At 45.7% G+C, this 14,122-nt stretch overlaps 1 protein-coding gene and 2 pseudogenes across 1 annotated transcript in view; all 3 read left to right on the top strand.

Moving 5' to 3' along the window:
• LOC114683262 (melanoma-associated antigen B4-like) overlaps window positions 1-4,597 on the top strand; it is an 18,827-nt gene extending 14,230 nt beyond the window's left edge. Inside the window, exon 5 of the mRNA XM_037198770.1 lies at window positions 3,429-4,597. Within this exon, the coding sequence (XP_037054665.1) occupies window positions 3,429-4,394 (966 nt within the window). The 3' untranslated portion in view covers window positions 4,395-4,597. The remainder of the gene's footprint in view (window positions 1-3,428) is intronic.
• A 2,085-nt stretch (window positions 4,598-6,682) lies between these two features.
• Window positions 6,683-10,541, top strand: LOC114683261 (annotated as a pseudogene).
• Window positions 10,542-10,663: 122 nt separating this feature from the next.
• LOC114683260 lies at window positions 10,664-12,028 on the top strand (annotated as a pseudogene).
• The last annotated feature ends 2,094 nt before the right edge of the window (window positions 12,029-14,122 follow it).

Genomic DNA, 14,122 nt, shown 5'->3' with positions numbered 1-14,122 from the left:
TACCTCAGTAACCACCATTTTTTATGTTGATATTTTAAAAATAATTTTTTTGTGATTGTAATAACATTGATTCTATCATTTCCCCACTTCCCTTTCCTCTTTCCACACATATCCATGTATCTGTGTTGCTCACTTTTAAATTCCTGGTCTCTTTTTCTTTAATTGTTGTTGGTGGTTGTGGTGGTGGTGTAGGTGGCAGTGTTGGTGGTGGTAGTGGTAGTAGTTTGTGAGTATTACCAAATACAAAATATGTCCTGGTCAATCCATATAGTGTTACATGCATGCATGTTTTCAAGGTGACTGGAGTCCAAACAGACCTGGACAGGGAGGACACCAATAGGCATGTTTGTGTGGGAGGAGGCAAGCTCAGGAGTTAAAGCAGTATTTAAGAGAGCCAGCTCCATGACTGCATCCAGGATATGCAAAAAAATAAATCCATGAATTTGGTGAGGGCTTAGGAAAAATTCTTATCCACTTGAGGGTTAGATTTTCTCTATCTGAGCAGGAAAATATGGAAATATACATGCTTTCTGATGGTAACTTTCTTTCACTTCATCTTAAAAAAATCTCTTCTCTGAAAATCTGTCTCCCAGGTGTGTAGCTTGAACTACATAAGGGGGATGACAATGGGATTAGAATCTATCCCTGGTCATGAGCTGGCTTTTTGGAGCCCACTACCTAAGGTGGGACACCTTGAACAGCCTTGAGGCAGGGGGAAGGGCTTGGACATGCCTCAACTGAATGTACCTCCTCATGGGAGGCTTTACATTCTTGTAGGAGGGAATGGGGTGTGGATTGGGAGATGGTGGCTAGAGGGGTGGGAGGAGGGACGAGAGGGATCTTTGATTGGCGTGTAAAATGAATAAAATTTTTTCTTAATAAAAACTAAACAAAAAGGAAAATCTGACTCCATATAGTTTCTCTCTCTCTCTCTCTCTCTCTCTCTCTCTCTCTCTGTCTCTCTCTCTCTCTCTCTCTCTCTCTCTCTCTCTCTCTGTCTCTCTCTCTCTCACTCACTCACTCACCAAATTCATGTTTTTTTTGCATACCCTGGATGCAGTCATGGAGCTGGCTCTCTTAAAGACTGCTTTATCTCCTGAGCTTACACACACACACACACACACACACACACACACACACACACACACATATATCTCACTTTCTCTTTCTGAAAGTCTGTCTTTTTCTTGCTCTCCTGCCTAGCTATTCATTCTCTTTCTTGAGCTCCTTCTGCATACCCACATATATGTTCACACATTCTCTCATTCCTCATTCTTCCTCTCATAGCCAAACTCTGCACAATTATATGTTACATTTTCAGGGTCTGACCCATTTTCATAACACATGATAAGTCACATAGTTTTTCTCAGGCTAGGAAGGTCACACTGACTGGCCAGTGGGTAACACTTGGCCAAGCATGTAGCAGTGTTCCCAGACATAGAATGACATTGAAATTCAGGACTTAACAATAACAGTAGTTGACTAAACCTTGAATGGTTGTAGTACATGCAGAAAGAGAATTATTGCAGGGGGTTATGTCTACCAATGTTGCTTCAGTTCTGACCTTGATTTAGCAATTAACAAATGGAATTAATGTCTGTGTGTTCTCTGCAAGGGCAGATAGTCTGTTTTGAATTTGTTCTGAAATCTAAAATTAGCTGTCCTTTGTGACTGAGAATACTGTTACTATCATGTGTTGGTCATGAAAAATATTCTAGTAAAATTTTTATTCATCAGAATTATACAGCTTTAATAGAAATCATCTTTCTGACTTATAAGTGTTCCCAAGGATGGGGTTTTTATGAGATAAACACTTAAGCAGTAGGGAAAATACCCATAGCTGTTATTAGGGAATAAATGAAGTGGCACATGAGAAAAACTACAGACAGAAACAACCAGTCATTTACAGTCAAGGTCTCCATGGCATTTCCAGATGGGGCTCCCCATCAGGTAGGGCTGGTGATTCGACTTGTTAAATACTAGTTGTCATTCACTGTATATTCCCATGGCCTCCTGCAAGGAGGCTTCAACCCTAGATAAGAACTACAGTCTGTGACCACCATTTTAATCTGTCTCTGTGCAGTTTTTATAATAGCTGTTGCTCCCCTGCCACACACACCTTTGTTCTCAATCTCTGTTACTTTCAGAGACGGACTCACATTGCCCTCAGGAAGCTGGTCCATGTTTGCAGTAGTGGAACACCCCAGAGGAAAAAAATTACCTCTAACAATTTAGAGAACCCCTGAGAAGAATGGGGCAATTGAAATACCTGCTTGTTTATGCATTTAGGGTTTCAAAAATGGCATAGTCAATAAAAATGTGGGCCACATTTTAGTAGAGGAAAGAAGCCTGTACTGACAACATAAAATGCAGAAAAACATAGGTGAAGATACTCAGAAAGGCCAAGCATGGGTGTCTCATAGACATATGCCCTCTGTTCCTGCAGAATTAGAGAACTGAGGCTCTTGACATGAGGGGAAAAGATCCTCATGTTAGCCAAAGAAGCAACACTATGTTTTGTAGGGAATTAAGTGAAGAACCTAGAGTGTGTCCTGAGGGAACTCCCCATCCCAATACACTCAGGAGGTTAACAGCCTGCCCCTTCCATCAATCCTTGGAGGTACATGTAGTGCTATTGTGTTAACTATTATCAGAAGAGTCTTAAGAGTAATGAGATTCTTATGGTGAATGGAGGGTCCTTTAGCCAGATAAGTCCTTGGAGTATGGTCAGAAATCCGATAAGGACTCCATGGGAGGAATCAGAGTACTTCTCCTCTGCTAAGAGCCTAGATTTTCTGTGCAGTAGTAATGGGTCAGGCCCCCATTTACTCCCATGCTATGAGGCTGTAGCTGAAATAGTGGCAAGGATTTTGGTCAGAGGACATGGCCTAAATATTTCTACAAGGAAATTCAAGTCATGTTTGAGGAGATCACATACAACAGAGTATATCACAGGGGGAGATTTGGCAAGTGGTAGAGGAGAGAGGTTCAGGATTTCCAAGAACTTGCTTAAAGATTCTCAGTGGAAACTGAAAGGCCCCAACAACTCTAAGGAGCTAGAAGGCATGAGTGCCAGCCTGATGTATTCAGCCAAGCCCAGCAGAGGCAGGAATGATAGGCTGTAAGCCTAGACTTAATCTGCTTCTTCCTTAGGGAACAGGCAGTTGATAACAGAAGGCCAGTAGATTCCTAAAATCGGTGCTCTCATGGCTAACTTAGATAAACAAAGGGTGGATTCCCCTGGATGAAAGTCTTCACATAATTTCATTCTCCCCTTGGCAGGTGTCTGCATCACCAGCATCCTGCCCACATATCTTGCTGTTGTCCCTAGCCAGAGTCATCATGCCTCGTGGTCATAAGAATAAGCGCCATGCACGGAAGAAACGCCACCAGGCCCGAGGTGAGGCTCGGCTTGTAAAGGTGTTCAGGAAACAGTAGAGGAAATACCAGAGGCAGCAGAAAAGTCCTCTGCTGCTTCCCAGAGCCAGGCTGGGGCTGAGTCCTCCAGCACTCCTGAGGCTTCTGAGAAAGCAACACCATCTGCCTCAAACACTCTGAGTATTTCTTCCACTGAATCACATGAGAGTTCCTTTGAGGAAAGTGATGAATTCCAGGAAAAGGAATCCCCTGTTGAGGACCAGCCTTGTACCATCCGTCCTCACCAAGAAATGGTATCAAGAAAGGTAATGGTGCTCTTACAATACTTGCTTCACAACTTCAATTTGAGGCAGCATACTACTAAGGAAGGCATGCTGAAGGTTATCACCAAGAAGTATGAAGACGACTTTCCTGAGATCTTCAGGAAAGCCTCTCAGAAGCTTGAAGATGCCTTTGCAATGGAAGTGAGGGAAGTCAACTCAAGTGAGCCCTCATACAACCTCATCAGCAAGCTGAAGCTCCCCAACAATGGAAGGATTCGTGCTGGCAGAGGCTTACCCAAGACTGCTTTTGTGATGTGTGTCCTAGGTATCATCCTCGTTAGGGGCAGTTGTGCCAGTGAAGAAGAGATCTGGCAAATCCTGAAGACGAAGCGAATCTATCCAGGGAAGAAGCACTGCATCTTTGGTGAGCCCCGGAAGCTCCTGACCCACTATTTGGTGAAGCTGGAGTACCTGGAGTACAGGCAGGTGGCCGGCAGTGATCCTCCACGCTATGAGTTCCTTTGGGGTCCCAAAGCCTATGCTGAAACAAGCAAGATGAAAGTCCTGGAATATTTGGCCAAGACAAACCAAACAACACCTGGTGCCATCTCTGCCCTTTATGAAGAGGTTTTGAAAGGTGATCAGGAACAAACAGAAGCCAGAGTTGAAGATGACTCTGATGCCACTGGCGAAACTAGTGAAGATTCTTCAGCAAAATTACCAGCGAATTCCACTGTCCCTGTTGACCCCTAAAGTTTTCCTGTCATTGAGATAAGGACATAAAGCATGAAAAAAAAGGTTTTCTTGAAAATATGAAATAATTCTACAGTTAGAAGGATTAAAAGATGTTCAAATCTAGTTTTCATTCTTTTTTTTTTTTTTACTATGTGGTTTGGTAAAGTTACATGCAATTAAATGTTATTCTTTGCTTATGAAATAAAGTTGAAGAAATTAAATGTTTATGACTCAAATTTTTTTCTTCTTACCTGCTATTCACCAAAACTTCCTTTAGCACACTGATCAAACTGGGATGCTAAGTTAAATCATTTGCTTCTACTTTTAGAATTTTTAAATCTAAGAACTGCAGCTCAATCACTATATTTAATTACTTTTTTATTAGTTAATGTAGATTGAAAATATGAGTTTTTTATGAAAGCTATTAAGTGGAAATATAGTGTATAAAGGACATGGGACATTAGGGAAAGATGAAATAACATAACAGTGTGGGGAATACATGGGCTGCAAAGATGGTGCCAAGAGGAAGTTGGACAGATGGAGCCCAAGTTGTTTATGCTGAGATTAGATACAAAACTCAGATAGGATGATGTCAGTACATAAACAGCTCATAGATCAAGGAACGAATAGAGGGTGAGTTTTAAAACGATTGGTTGGTACCTTTCACTCCCTCCTAGGATTCTGAGGTTTTCTGCTATAAAAGATGCTTACTGCCTAATAATAAATGATCTCCTGCTTTACATGACTTCCTGCTGCATCTGATTGTCTCTGGGCAAGAGGAAGGCTGGGAAACGGGTAAGTGGCGCACTTACCTTTCCTGGGTTCTGACCACCTCCTCAGAAGTGATCTTAGTTCAGGATGGGGTAAAGCCCTACAGCTGGCGCTCCTATGTGGGGCTTGAAAGTACATTCGGCCAAGGCCAAGCTGTCTTCCAGGGTAAGTGAAACCCTCAGTATGGATAAAGCAATTTTTCCAAAAGATTCCCAAGAGCAAGGGAGGCTAAAGAAGGCAAAGGAACAGGAGGGTGAAGGGACCAAGTTTGACATGAAAGTGAAAGTCACCCCCTCCATGCCCTGTGAGCCATGCACCCCAAGGAGCAGGGCCCCCTGCTTTATATCCCTGAAACGGGAATGTTCTTCACCATATACTACCCGTAGAAGGGACCTAGGTGACTGGGGTACCTATGACCTGCCATTAGCTGGGGATCAGGGAGCCAATGAACCGACTTTTGCAGAGGCCTATATTACCCAGATAGGGCCCTAAGGGAGGCAAGGCACGGGGGCCCCAAGAGCAGACCCCCAGGCATTTACTGTTAATCTGGTTTCTTCCCCTAATAGGCATAAGAATGGTACCTGTGGGAGGCCAAAGACCTTAAGGGACTCCACAAGGCAGTGGCAGAGGATGGTTCAAATGCCCCTTGGTCCCAGACCCTACTGCAGAATATTGCATATAATCACTGTGTCCCCAAGGATTGGCTGGACTTGGTTGAGGTTGTCCTTTCAAGCAGTCAATATATCAAATAGTGTGCCCATTAAAAGGAGGAATATAGAGTTTAAGCAGAGGCCAATCGAGCTGCTCAGTCCATGATCGCAATTACTTATGGCATGTTGGTGGGAACTGCTGAAGTATACTCTACTAGGGTCCAGCAGGCCACAGTCCTGGTGCCATACCAAGACCAAGTGTGACAAATGGTGCTAGCAGCCTGGGGAAGCTAGATGAGGGACCTACAGAATCCCCCATAGATGAGACCCTACCAGAGTTTATAGACCAGGTCCAACAGAGCATTAGTTGCAAACTACCAACTAGATACCTCTGGGACCAATTTATAAAGATTCTGGTCTGGGATGGAATGAGTTCAGAACACCATGCTGCCTACACAGGGCTGAAAGAGGCTTCCATGGGCTGATGGGTAGTTGCCACCCAAGATCTGGGCACCCAACATCACCAGACTCAGATGCTAGCCTTAGCGTTGCAATCCCAGATGGCTGCCCTGACTGAGGCTTTCTCAAGGGCCCTGGCAACCCAGAGTCAGGGGACTGCAAAGCCTGCGACCTGGGGGCATGCTTTAGATGTGGGCAGGAGGGACATTTTATACAAGAGTGTCCTCTGCAATAACCTCCTGCCATCCAACAAAAGTTTTTAAGTTGGCCAGGAGAAATAAAGCCCCCTACCAACTGCTACCCTAGGTGCAGAAAGGAAAAAGGACTGCAGGTCAAAATCTAACATAGATGGGAAACCTTTAAACTAGATAAGGGGGTGCCCTCCAACCCCATTAGCCAAAAGAGGAACTCCCCCTGGGGGGAGGCATGGCCCCCCAGAGTGGCCCATGCCAACTGGACCATTCCTTTGGTCCTGGGACACCACTCCAAGATGAGTATTATCATAGGTAGGAGAAGATTCCACTTCCTGGTGGATACAGGAACAGACAGGACCGTGCTCCACTGAGAGGAGGTGCCCCCTGACTGGGACCTGACTCCGGGACCCGAATATTGGGAGTACGGGGTAATGCTCAATCTCTTGAAACAGTCGCTCTCTTTAAATGGACCAGCCCAGACGTGGAACAGGGCAAGATATGACCCCTGGTGGCTGAGAATATTACTGCCAACTTATTGGGGCAGGATATGTTGTCTCAAGTGGATGAAGTACTCACCACCGACCACTGAGCTTTCTATGATGATATTATGGAGGAAGAAGAGGCACATGGAAGGGGATGGGGAGAAGAGGAGATAAAAGGAGAGGGCTTCTTCACCCACTATAGAAATGACTTCAAAAAATCCACTCGGTTTTACCCCCAACCCTAGAGGCCACTGTCCCCCTGGTACTCCCTTTTAGGTGGAGGTCAGGTGACCCAGTATGTGTGGAACAGTGGCCACTTGTTAAACCTAAATTAGAGGCACTCCATGCTCTGGTTAAGGAACAATCAGACCTTCCTTGGACATGTGCACCCTTCCATAAGTCCCTGGAATACACCTGTCTTTGTTATTAAAAAAGCCTCAGAAGCCTGGCACATGTTACAGGGGATAAATTAGAGGATAGAGCTGGTAGGCACTCCCTTGAGGGATCTGCCTTGGGTGCCAGCAATACCCTCAGAATATATACCCTGGTGGTGATTGATGTTAAGGACTGTTTCTTTTCTATCTTCCTCCATCCGGATAATTGTGCCAAGTTTGCCTTCTCTATCCCCTCCTTCAATTTTTCCCAACTTGATCAGATATTTGAATGGACTGTATTACTTCAGGGAGTGGCTGATAGCCTGACCTTCTACCAACAATACCTGGCTATCCTGTTAGGATCCCTGCTACAGACAGATAAGACACTTACCTATGTTTACACATATGATATTATTTTGGGACATAAGGACTCTTCTTGTCTGCAGGACTTGTTGGGGCAGGTGCTCGAATGGCTTCAGAGAGGAGTGTTCACAGTGGCTCCTAACAAAGTACAAAGGGTACCCCCCCTTTAAGATTCTTGGCACCGAACTTATCCTGACCCAAGCCTGCCCACTTAAGCCTAAGCTAGACATTCCTGTGTCTTTGACCCTGATTCAGTTGCAGAGTATCCTGGGAGAGATCAATTGGATACTACCTTGGTTTCCCATCTCCAAAGATAGTCTTGTACTCTTATTCTCCCTATTAAAAAATAAGTAACCTCAGGATGTTATTGTTCTTACCTCAGAACATTGGGCCATCCTTTTATAATTTCAGAATGCTCTTGATAAAGTTTCCCTGAGGAGGTATTCTGCTGACCTTCTCATTTCCCTCTGGCTGTTCACAAGCACTATATTGATCTCTGCAGTGCTGGTTCAAAAAGGAGAGCCAATAGAATGAATCCATACCTCCCTGGGAGATACCCCAAAGGTATACTCCCAACCTGACCAGCTTGTTGATGCTATAATCAGAGGTCGGTCGCAAACCCAGAGACATTTTGGAATGGATCCTCAGTCTATCATCTTCCCCTCCCAGATGGTGGATGTTGAATGGCTTTCTAAAGCCAATGCCTGTCTTGTCCTCTCCCTTGAAGGATTCCTGGGACTTCTTGATTGTCACTATGGACCCTCCCCATGGACAGTTATGCTTTGGAGGCTCCTGTTGAGGCTACCCCTATTGATTTTACCTGAGCCTATTCTAGATGCTCTTCATGTGTTTACAGATGGGGCCCAAACAGCTCGGCTTATGCTGCTTTCAGGGACAATCAGGACTCTCTGAGCGTATAGGAATTTTGACCCTGTCAGGGATAAGCACAGTATAAGGAAATGCTTGCAGTTATTATGGCCCTCCAGAGTATCCAGGAACCTTTCAGTTTGTGTTCTGATAGCCTGTATGTAGTAAATCTAGTACCTCATTTATCCAAGGCCCATATTCACCTGGACACTAACTAATTCCATTTCCCCTCTAATGGTGACCCTTAGAGGGTTACTGGAGGGAAGAAACTATCCTATCTATATTCAACATATGAGGGGACCTTCTAAGCTCTTGGGATTTCTGGCTATGGAAAATGACTGGGTGGATCCTCTGGCCTTGGTTGCCCAAATATCAACATTACAAGAAGCCACTCGCCTACATGACCTGACTCAACTGGAGAGGTCTACAACATAGATTTCCTCATATTCCTATAAGGGACCTTAAAAAGATAGTTCATACCTGCAAGGCCGGCCAGCCCTTTCTATGAGTACCCTCCCCCCCCAAAAAAAAAACACAAAACAAAACAACAACAACAAAAAAACACCACCAGGAGTCAATTCTAGGTCCTGAGACCAAACATACTCTGGCAAACTGATGTCACTCATTTTGCACCCTTTGGCAAATTGAAATATATCTTTGTCTCAATAGAGACCTTCTCAGGGGCCTGCTGGGCTACAGCCCATACCGGCGAGAGGGCCAAACGTGCACACTCACTTTCTACAATGCTGTGCTACCTTGGGCTTGCCAGCACATATTAAGGCAGACAATGGGCCTTGTTTCTTCAGTAAAACCATGACAAAATTCTTTCAACAATGGCACATAAAACATACTATGGGAATTCCCCACAACCCTCAGGGTCAGGCAATCGTTGAAAGGAACCATCAATGTTTCAAAGAACAGCTTTTAAAACAAAAAGGAGGATTAAGCCCCCATATTCAACTACATCAGGTCTTATTTACTATTATTTTGAATTTGTCCAAAGTAGCCAATAAAACCAGATTTCAAAAACATTGGAGTCAATTAAACCCCAAACCTCAAATTCAAGTAGGATGGAAGGATCCTCTAACACTTCAGTGAAGAGGACCACATCCCCTGCTTACTGTGGGGGGAGGATAGGGTTGTGTTTTCCCCTTTGGAGAGATGGCCCTGATCTGGCTCCTAGCCAGAAATCTAAAATTTCTTCCCACCTCCCCACCCCAACAGAAAGATGCCCAAGGCCAGGCTGACTAACATGGAGAGAACAACATAGGTTTACAAGGCAAGTCAGCCCTTCCTAAAGGTACCCCTTTTTACAAACACAGAGAGTTAACCCCAGAGGCCTAGAGCCTAATATCCTCTGACAAACAGATGTTACCCATTTTGCATCCTTTAGCAAACTTAAATATATTTTTGCTTCAATAGAACAAAAGGGGGAATTAGACCCCATATTCAGTTACTCTGAACCCTGCGGCTATCATGTTCTGGCCTTGGGGCTACAAGGACACCCACATCAGGCCCTCATGAGGGCCTTCTGCTCCCCAGCCACTCCTTCGTGCCTCTTATGGAGCAGGAGCTCCTCGAGTGACAGTCCCTATAGAAGCATTGACAGAATACAAGCTTGTGGTGGTGGATGCTGGAGGTGTGGGAAAGAGTGCCCTGACCACACAGCTGATCTAGAACCATTTTGTGGATGAGAATGACCTCACCATAGAGGACTCCTATCGGAAACATGTGGTCATTGATGGGGAGACATGTCTGCTGGACATCTTAGACACAGCAGGTCAAGAGGATTATAGTGCCCTGCGGGACCAGTACATGTGCACAGGGGAGGGTTTGCCATCAACAACACCAAGTCCTTTGAAGATATCCATCAGACAGGGAGCAGATTAAGTGGCAGAAGGACTCAGACGATGTGCCAATGGTGGGGAACAAATGTGATCTAGCAGTTCATACTGTTGAGTCTTGGCAAGTCCAGGACCTTGCCCACGGCTATGGTATCCCATGAAACATCAGCCAAGCCCTGACAGGGTGTGGAGGATGCCTTCTATGTGCTAGTAAGTGAGAGAGTAAGTTTGGCAACACAAACTGTGAAAGTTAAACCCTTCTGATGAGAGTGGCCCTTGCTGCATGAGCCGCAAGTGTGTGCTATCCTGATGCCAGATTGTGGCCCAGAGGGACCCAGAACCAACCTCAGCGGGTGACCTAGGTGGTGAGACTGTACCTGGAACCTGGTGGCCAGAACTGTTCTTCGATCTTTGTGACCTGGCGAGGGGCTCCTGGGATGTTGGGGACTGGAAGGACAGGTGCACTCTGCCTCATACTCCTGACACCTAGCCTCATCACTCAGCAATGTCTTCCCCCATGAGGCCAAGTGGCAGCAGTGGCCGCCTTGAGGGTTTCTTGGGTCAGCGCTGTCGGACATTGACTTTGGTGAGATGGGTATCCATCTGTCCCCACCTTCCCGACACCCCCCCCCCCACTGCTGGCATCACCTGCTTTGTCTCTGGGCTCAGGTACCCCAGGCACCAGCAGTGACAGCCAGCAGTCAGTGCTCCCTCTCTCTGACTCTTCGGCCTGCCCTTCTTCCCTGCAGCAGCCTCTGCCACACACTTCAGGAGAGCTCTACTGCCTGGTCTGCCTCCAGCATCTGCTGCCACTTCCGAGGGCCCCAGCACTGGCTCCTCAACATCCTCAGAGCTCGGGGACAATGGTAACTATACTGAGATGGACTTAGGGGTGGCCACTACCCTGCCACAACCTATTGTAGCACCCCCAAAGCCAGAAGGAGCTCAAATGACATCGGGCTTGAAGCACCTAAGTCTCATGGATCAGATGTCTGGAATAAAGGCCTTTCTTCAAGTCAGCCAGCTCCCTGACCCCCACCAGGGTGCCAAGGTCATCTGTGCAGACCCACAGTGGGGCAACATTGCCACAGTTCAGAGACCTTCTCCTCTACCACCACTATCACCCCGGTGTCCCTGCCCTTTGCCCACAACTCCAAGCACCACAATTTGGCCTCTGTGGAAAATGTCTCTCTCAGGAAAAGCAGTGAAGGCAGTGACCTCCTGGGAGGAAGTGATGAGCCAACCAATTCCCCAGGACAGACACTGCCCTCTGGCTGTGCCACCGGCGCCACAGGCTAGGCCATGGAACCCAGGTCAGCCTGGAGCTTTGATTGGCTGTCCTGGAGGCAGCGGTTCTCCCATGCATGGAGAGATCTCTGTGGGTTTCTAGAACGGCCTCAACTATACCACCATTAATGTGAGGGATGAACAGGGGTCCTTGTCACAGTCTCAGCCGCAGCATCCACAGCCAGGAGACAAGAGCTCATGGGGTCGGACTCGTAGCCTTGGGGGGGGGCGGCTCCTCAGCTCTGTCAGAAGCACTGGCACCAGTGGGGTATGTGGGGGCCCAGGCACTGGAGCCTTGAAATGGTACAGGCTCCATGGTGACCACACGAAACTCCGACCAACACTGCTCACTTTTCTTTAATTGTATTAGATAAGAAACCAAGAGACAAGGCCACCTCTCTCACCTGTTCCCACACGGGGAAATTGTCACCATCACACTGTTTGTCTTATATGTACAGAGCCAGATGTGGGATTGACAGTTCTCCATGGGATTGGACTCAAAGATGGATTAATCCTAGTAATTCCTAAATGTGACTGGAGTAGCCTCCTTTTGGAAATCATCAGCCATCTTTGGTGATAGGTGTTGGAAAGGATAGCTCTCTCTTTGTAACTTTAACAGGTTTCTTCACTCTTCTCTCTGTAGATGTTGATGTAAGTACTTCAGATGACAAAAGTCCAGGAGCCTCCTGTCCAAAGCTTCAGCTCGCATTCCTTGAACCAAATCTCAATGTAGGCATGCTCATAGCTCAAGGCTGGTTTCCTAGAAGGGCTGAGCTTGCCAGCAGCCATCACAGGGCTAGATTGCAAGACAAAGTTAAATATAAATTGACCCACACCTCTCACTAATTCTCAAGATTTACTTTCCTGTAGTTACATATCACAACAGTACACAGGGCACACAATACTAGAGTAAAAGTCTGTTTGGGTGTGTGCTGTACTTTATTGAGATACTTAAAAATCCCCTAAAATTTGTAACTAGTGCTGGGACTAGGAACTTACACCATGTTTGCTTCTAACTAAATCCCCCAGGGACAATAGGGCTGATCTGCCAATGACAATACACTTAAACAGATGTGACACACCCTCTGTGTTTGAAGTGGTCACCACAGGACACAGATTACACATGTCCCTGTTACAGCTAAGTAATCTTCATAAAGAGGTGCCCTGAACCTGAACCTTAAAATAAGATGAGCTTGCTTAAAAACAAAAAGGGAAAATCTGTGGGGCATGCATGGGCTGCAAAGATGGTGCCAAGAGGAAGTTGGACAGATGGAGCCCAAGTTGTTTATGCTGAGATTAGATACAAAACTCAGATAGGATGATGTCAGTACATAAACAGCTCATAGATCAAGGAACGAATAGAGGGTGAGTTTTAAAACGATTGGTTGGTACCTTTCACTCCCTCCTAGGATTCTGAGGTTTTCTGCTATAAAAGATGCTTACTGCCTAATAATAAATGATCTCCTGCTTTACATGACTTCCTGCTGCATCTGATTGTCTCTGGGCAAGAGGATGGCTGGGAAACGGGTAAGTGGTACACTTACCTTTCCTGGGTTCTGACCACCTCCTCAGAAGTGATCTTAGTTCAGGATGGGTAAAGCTCCACATAACAGGATATATAATTTTCATTGGTCATGTAGGTAGGTGGTGGGCTAATTGGACTCAAAGAAATGTCAGTACATACATAACCTCAGATGATATGCTTCAGACTCAAGGGGTAGAATCTTTTAAGTCTGTTGGTTTCCAAAACAAAATACAATGGGTGGGAGATATGTGTCCTCTTAACTGATACTTATTTTTCTATATCTCAGAGGCTAGGAAGTACAAGTTCAGGCTGTCTAGAGATCCAGTTCCTGAGGACAGTATACTTCCTGACCTATAGAGAAGAAGGGAGGGAAGAAAAGAAGGAGGAAAGAGACAGGGCTTGAGAGAAAGAGAGGGAAGACGATGGAGGAAGGGAAAGGGAGAAGGAGAATGTAGCATTAATCTTAACAGGTCTTATTAATTAAAACAAACTCAGAGCCAGGTATTGGGGTGAATGCTGAATGTTCAAAGAAACAGAACAAGCCATAGACAGCCTCACCTTGCCAACTTCCCAGCCAATCCTGTTTCCTCAAACTGAAAGCCTCTGAGTCCTCATCAGAATGGATCTCAGTTGACTGCTGCTAAAAGCCTAAATGCTTAAAAAGCTTCTACTTCCTGGTCCTCATGCCTTATGTAACTTTCTGCTTGCTGGCATCACTTCCTGGGATTAAAGACACTTATCTTTACCAAGCAAGACATGAGATCTCAAGTGCTGGGATTAAAGATATGTGTCATCATGCCTGGCTGTTTCCAGTGTGGCCTTAAACTCACAGAGATCCAGTTGGATCTCTGCCACCAGAATGCTAGGATTAAAGGTGTGTGCTACCACTGTCTAACCTCTATGTTTAATATTGTGGCTGTTCTGCTCTCT

This window comes from Peromyscus leucopus, chromosome X, assembly GCF_004664715.2.
Source record: "Peromyscus leucopus breed LL Stock chromosome X, UCI_PerLeu_2.1, whole genome shotgun sequence".
NCBI lineage: Eukaryota > Metazoa > Chordata > Mammalia > Rodentia > Cricetidae > Peromyscus > Peromyscus leucopus.
The sequence above is the reverse complement of the archived record's forward strand: the minus strand, read 5'-3'. Positions and strand labels throughout refer to the sequence as shown.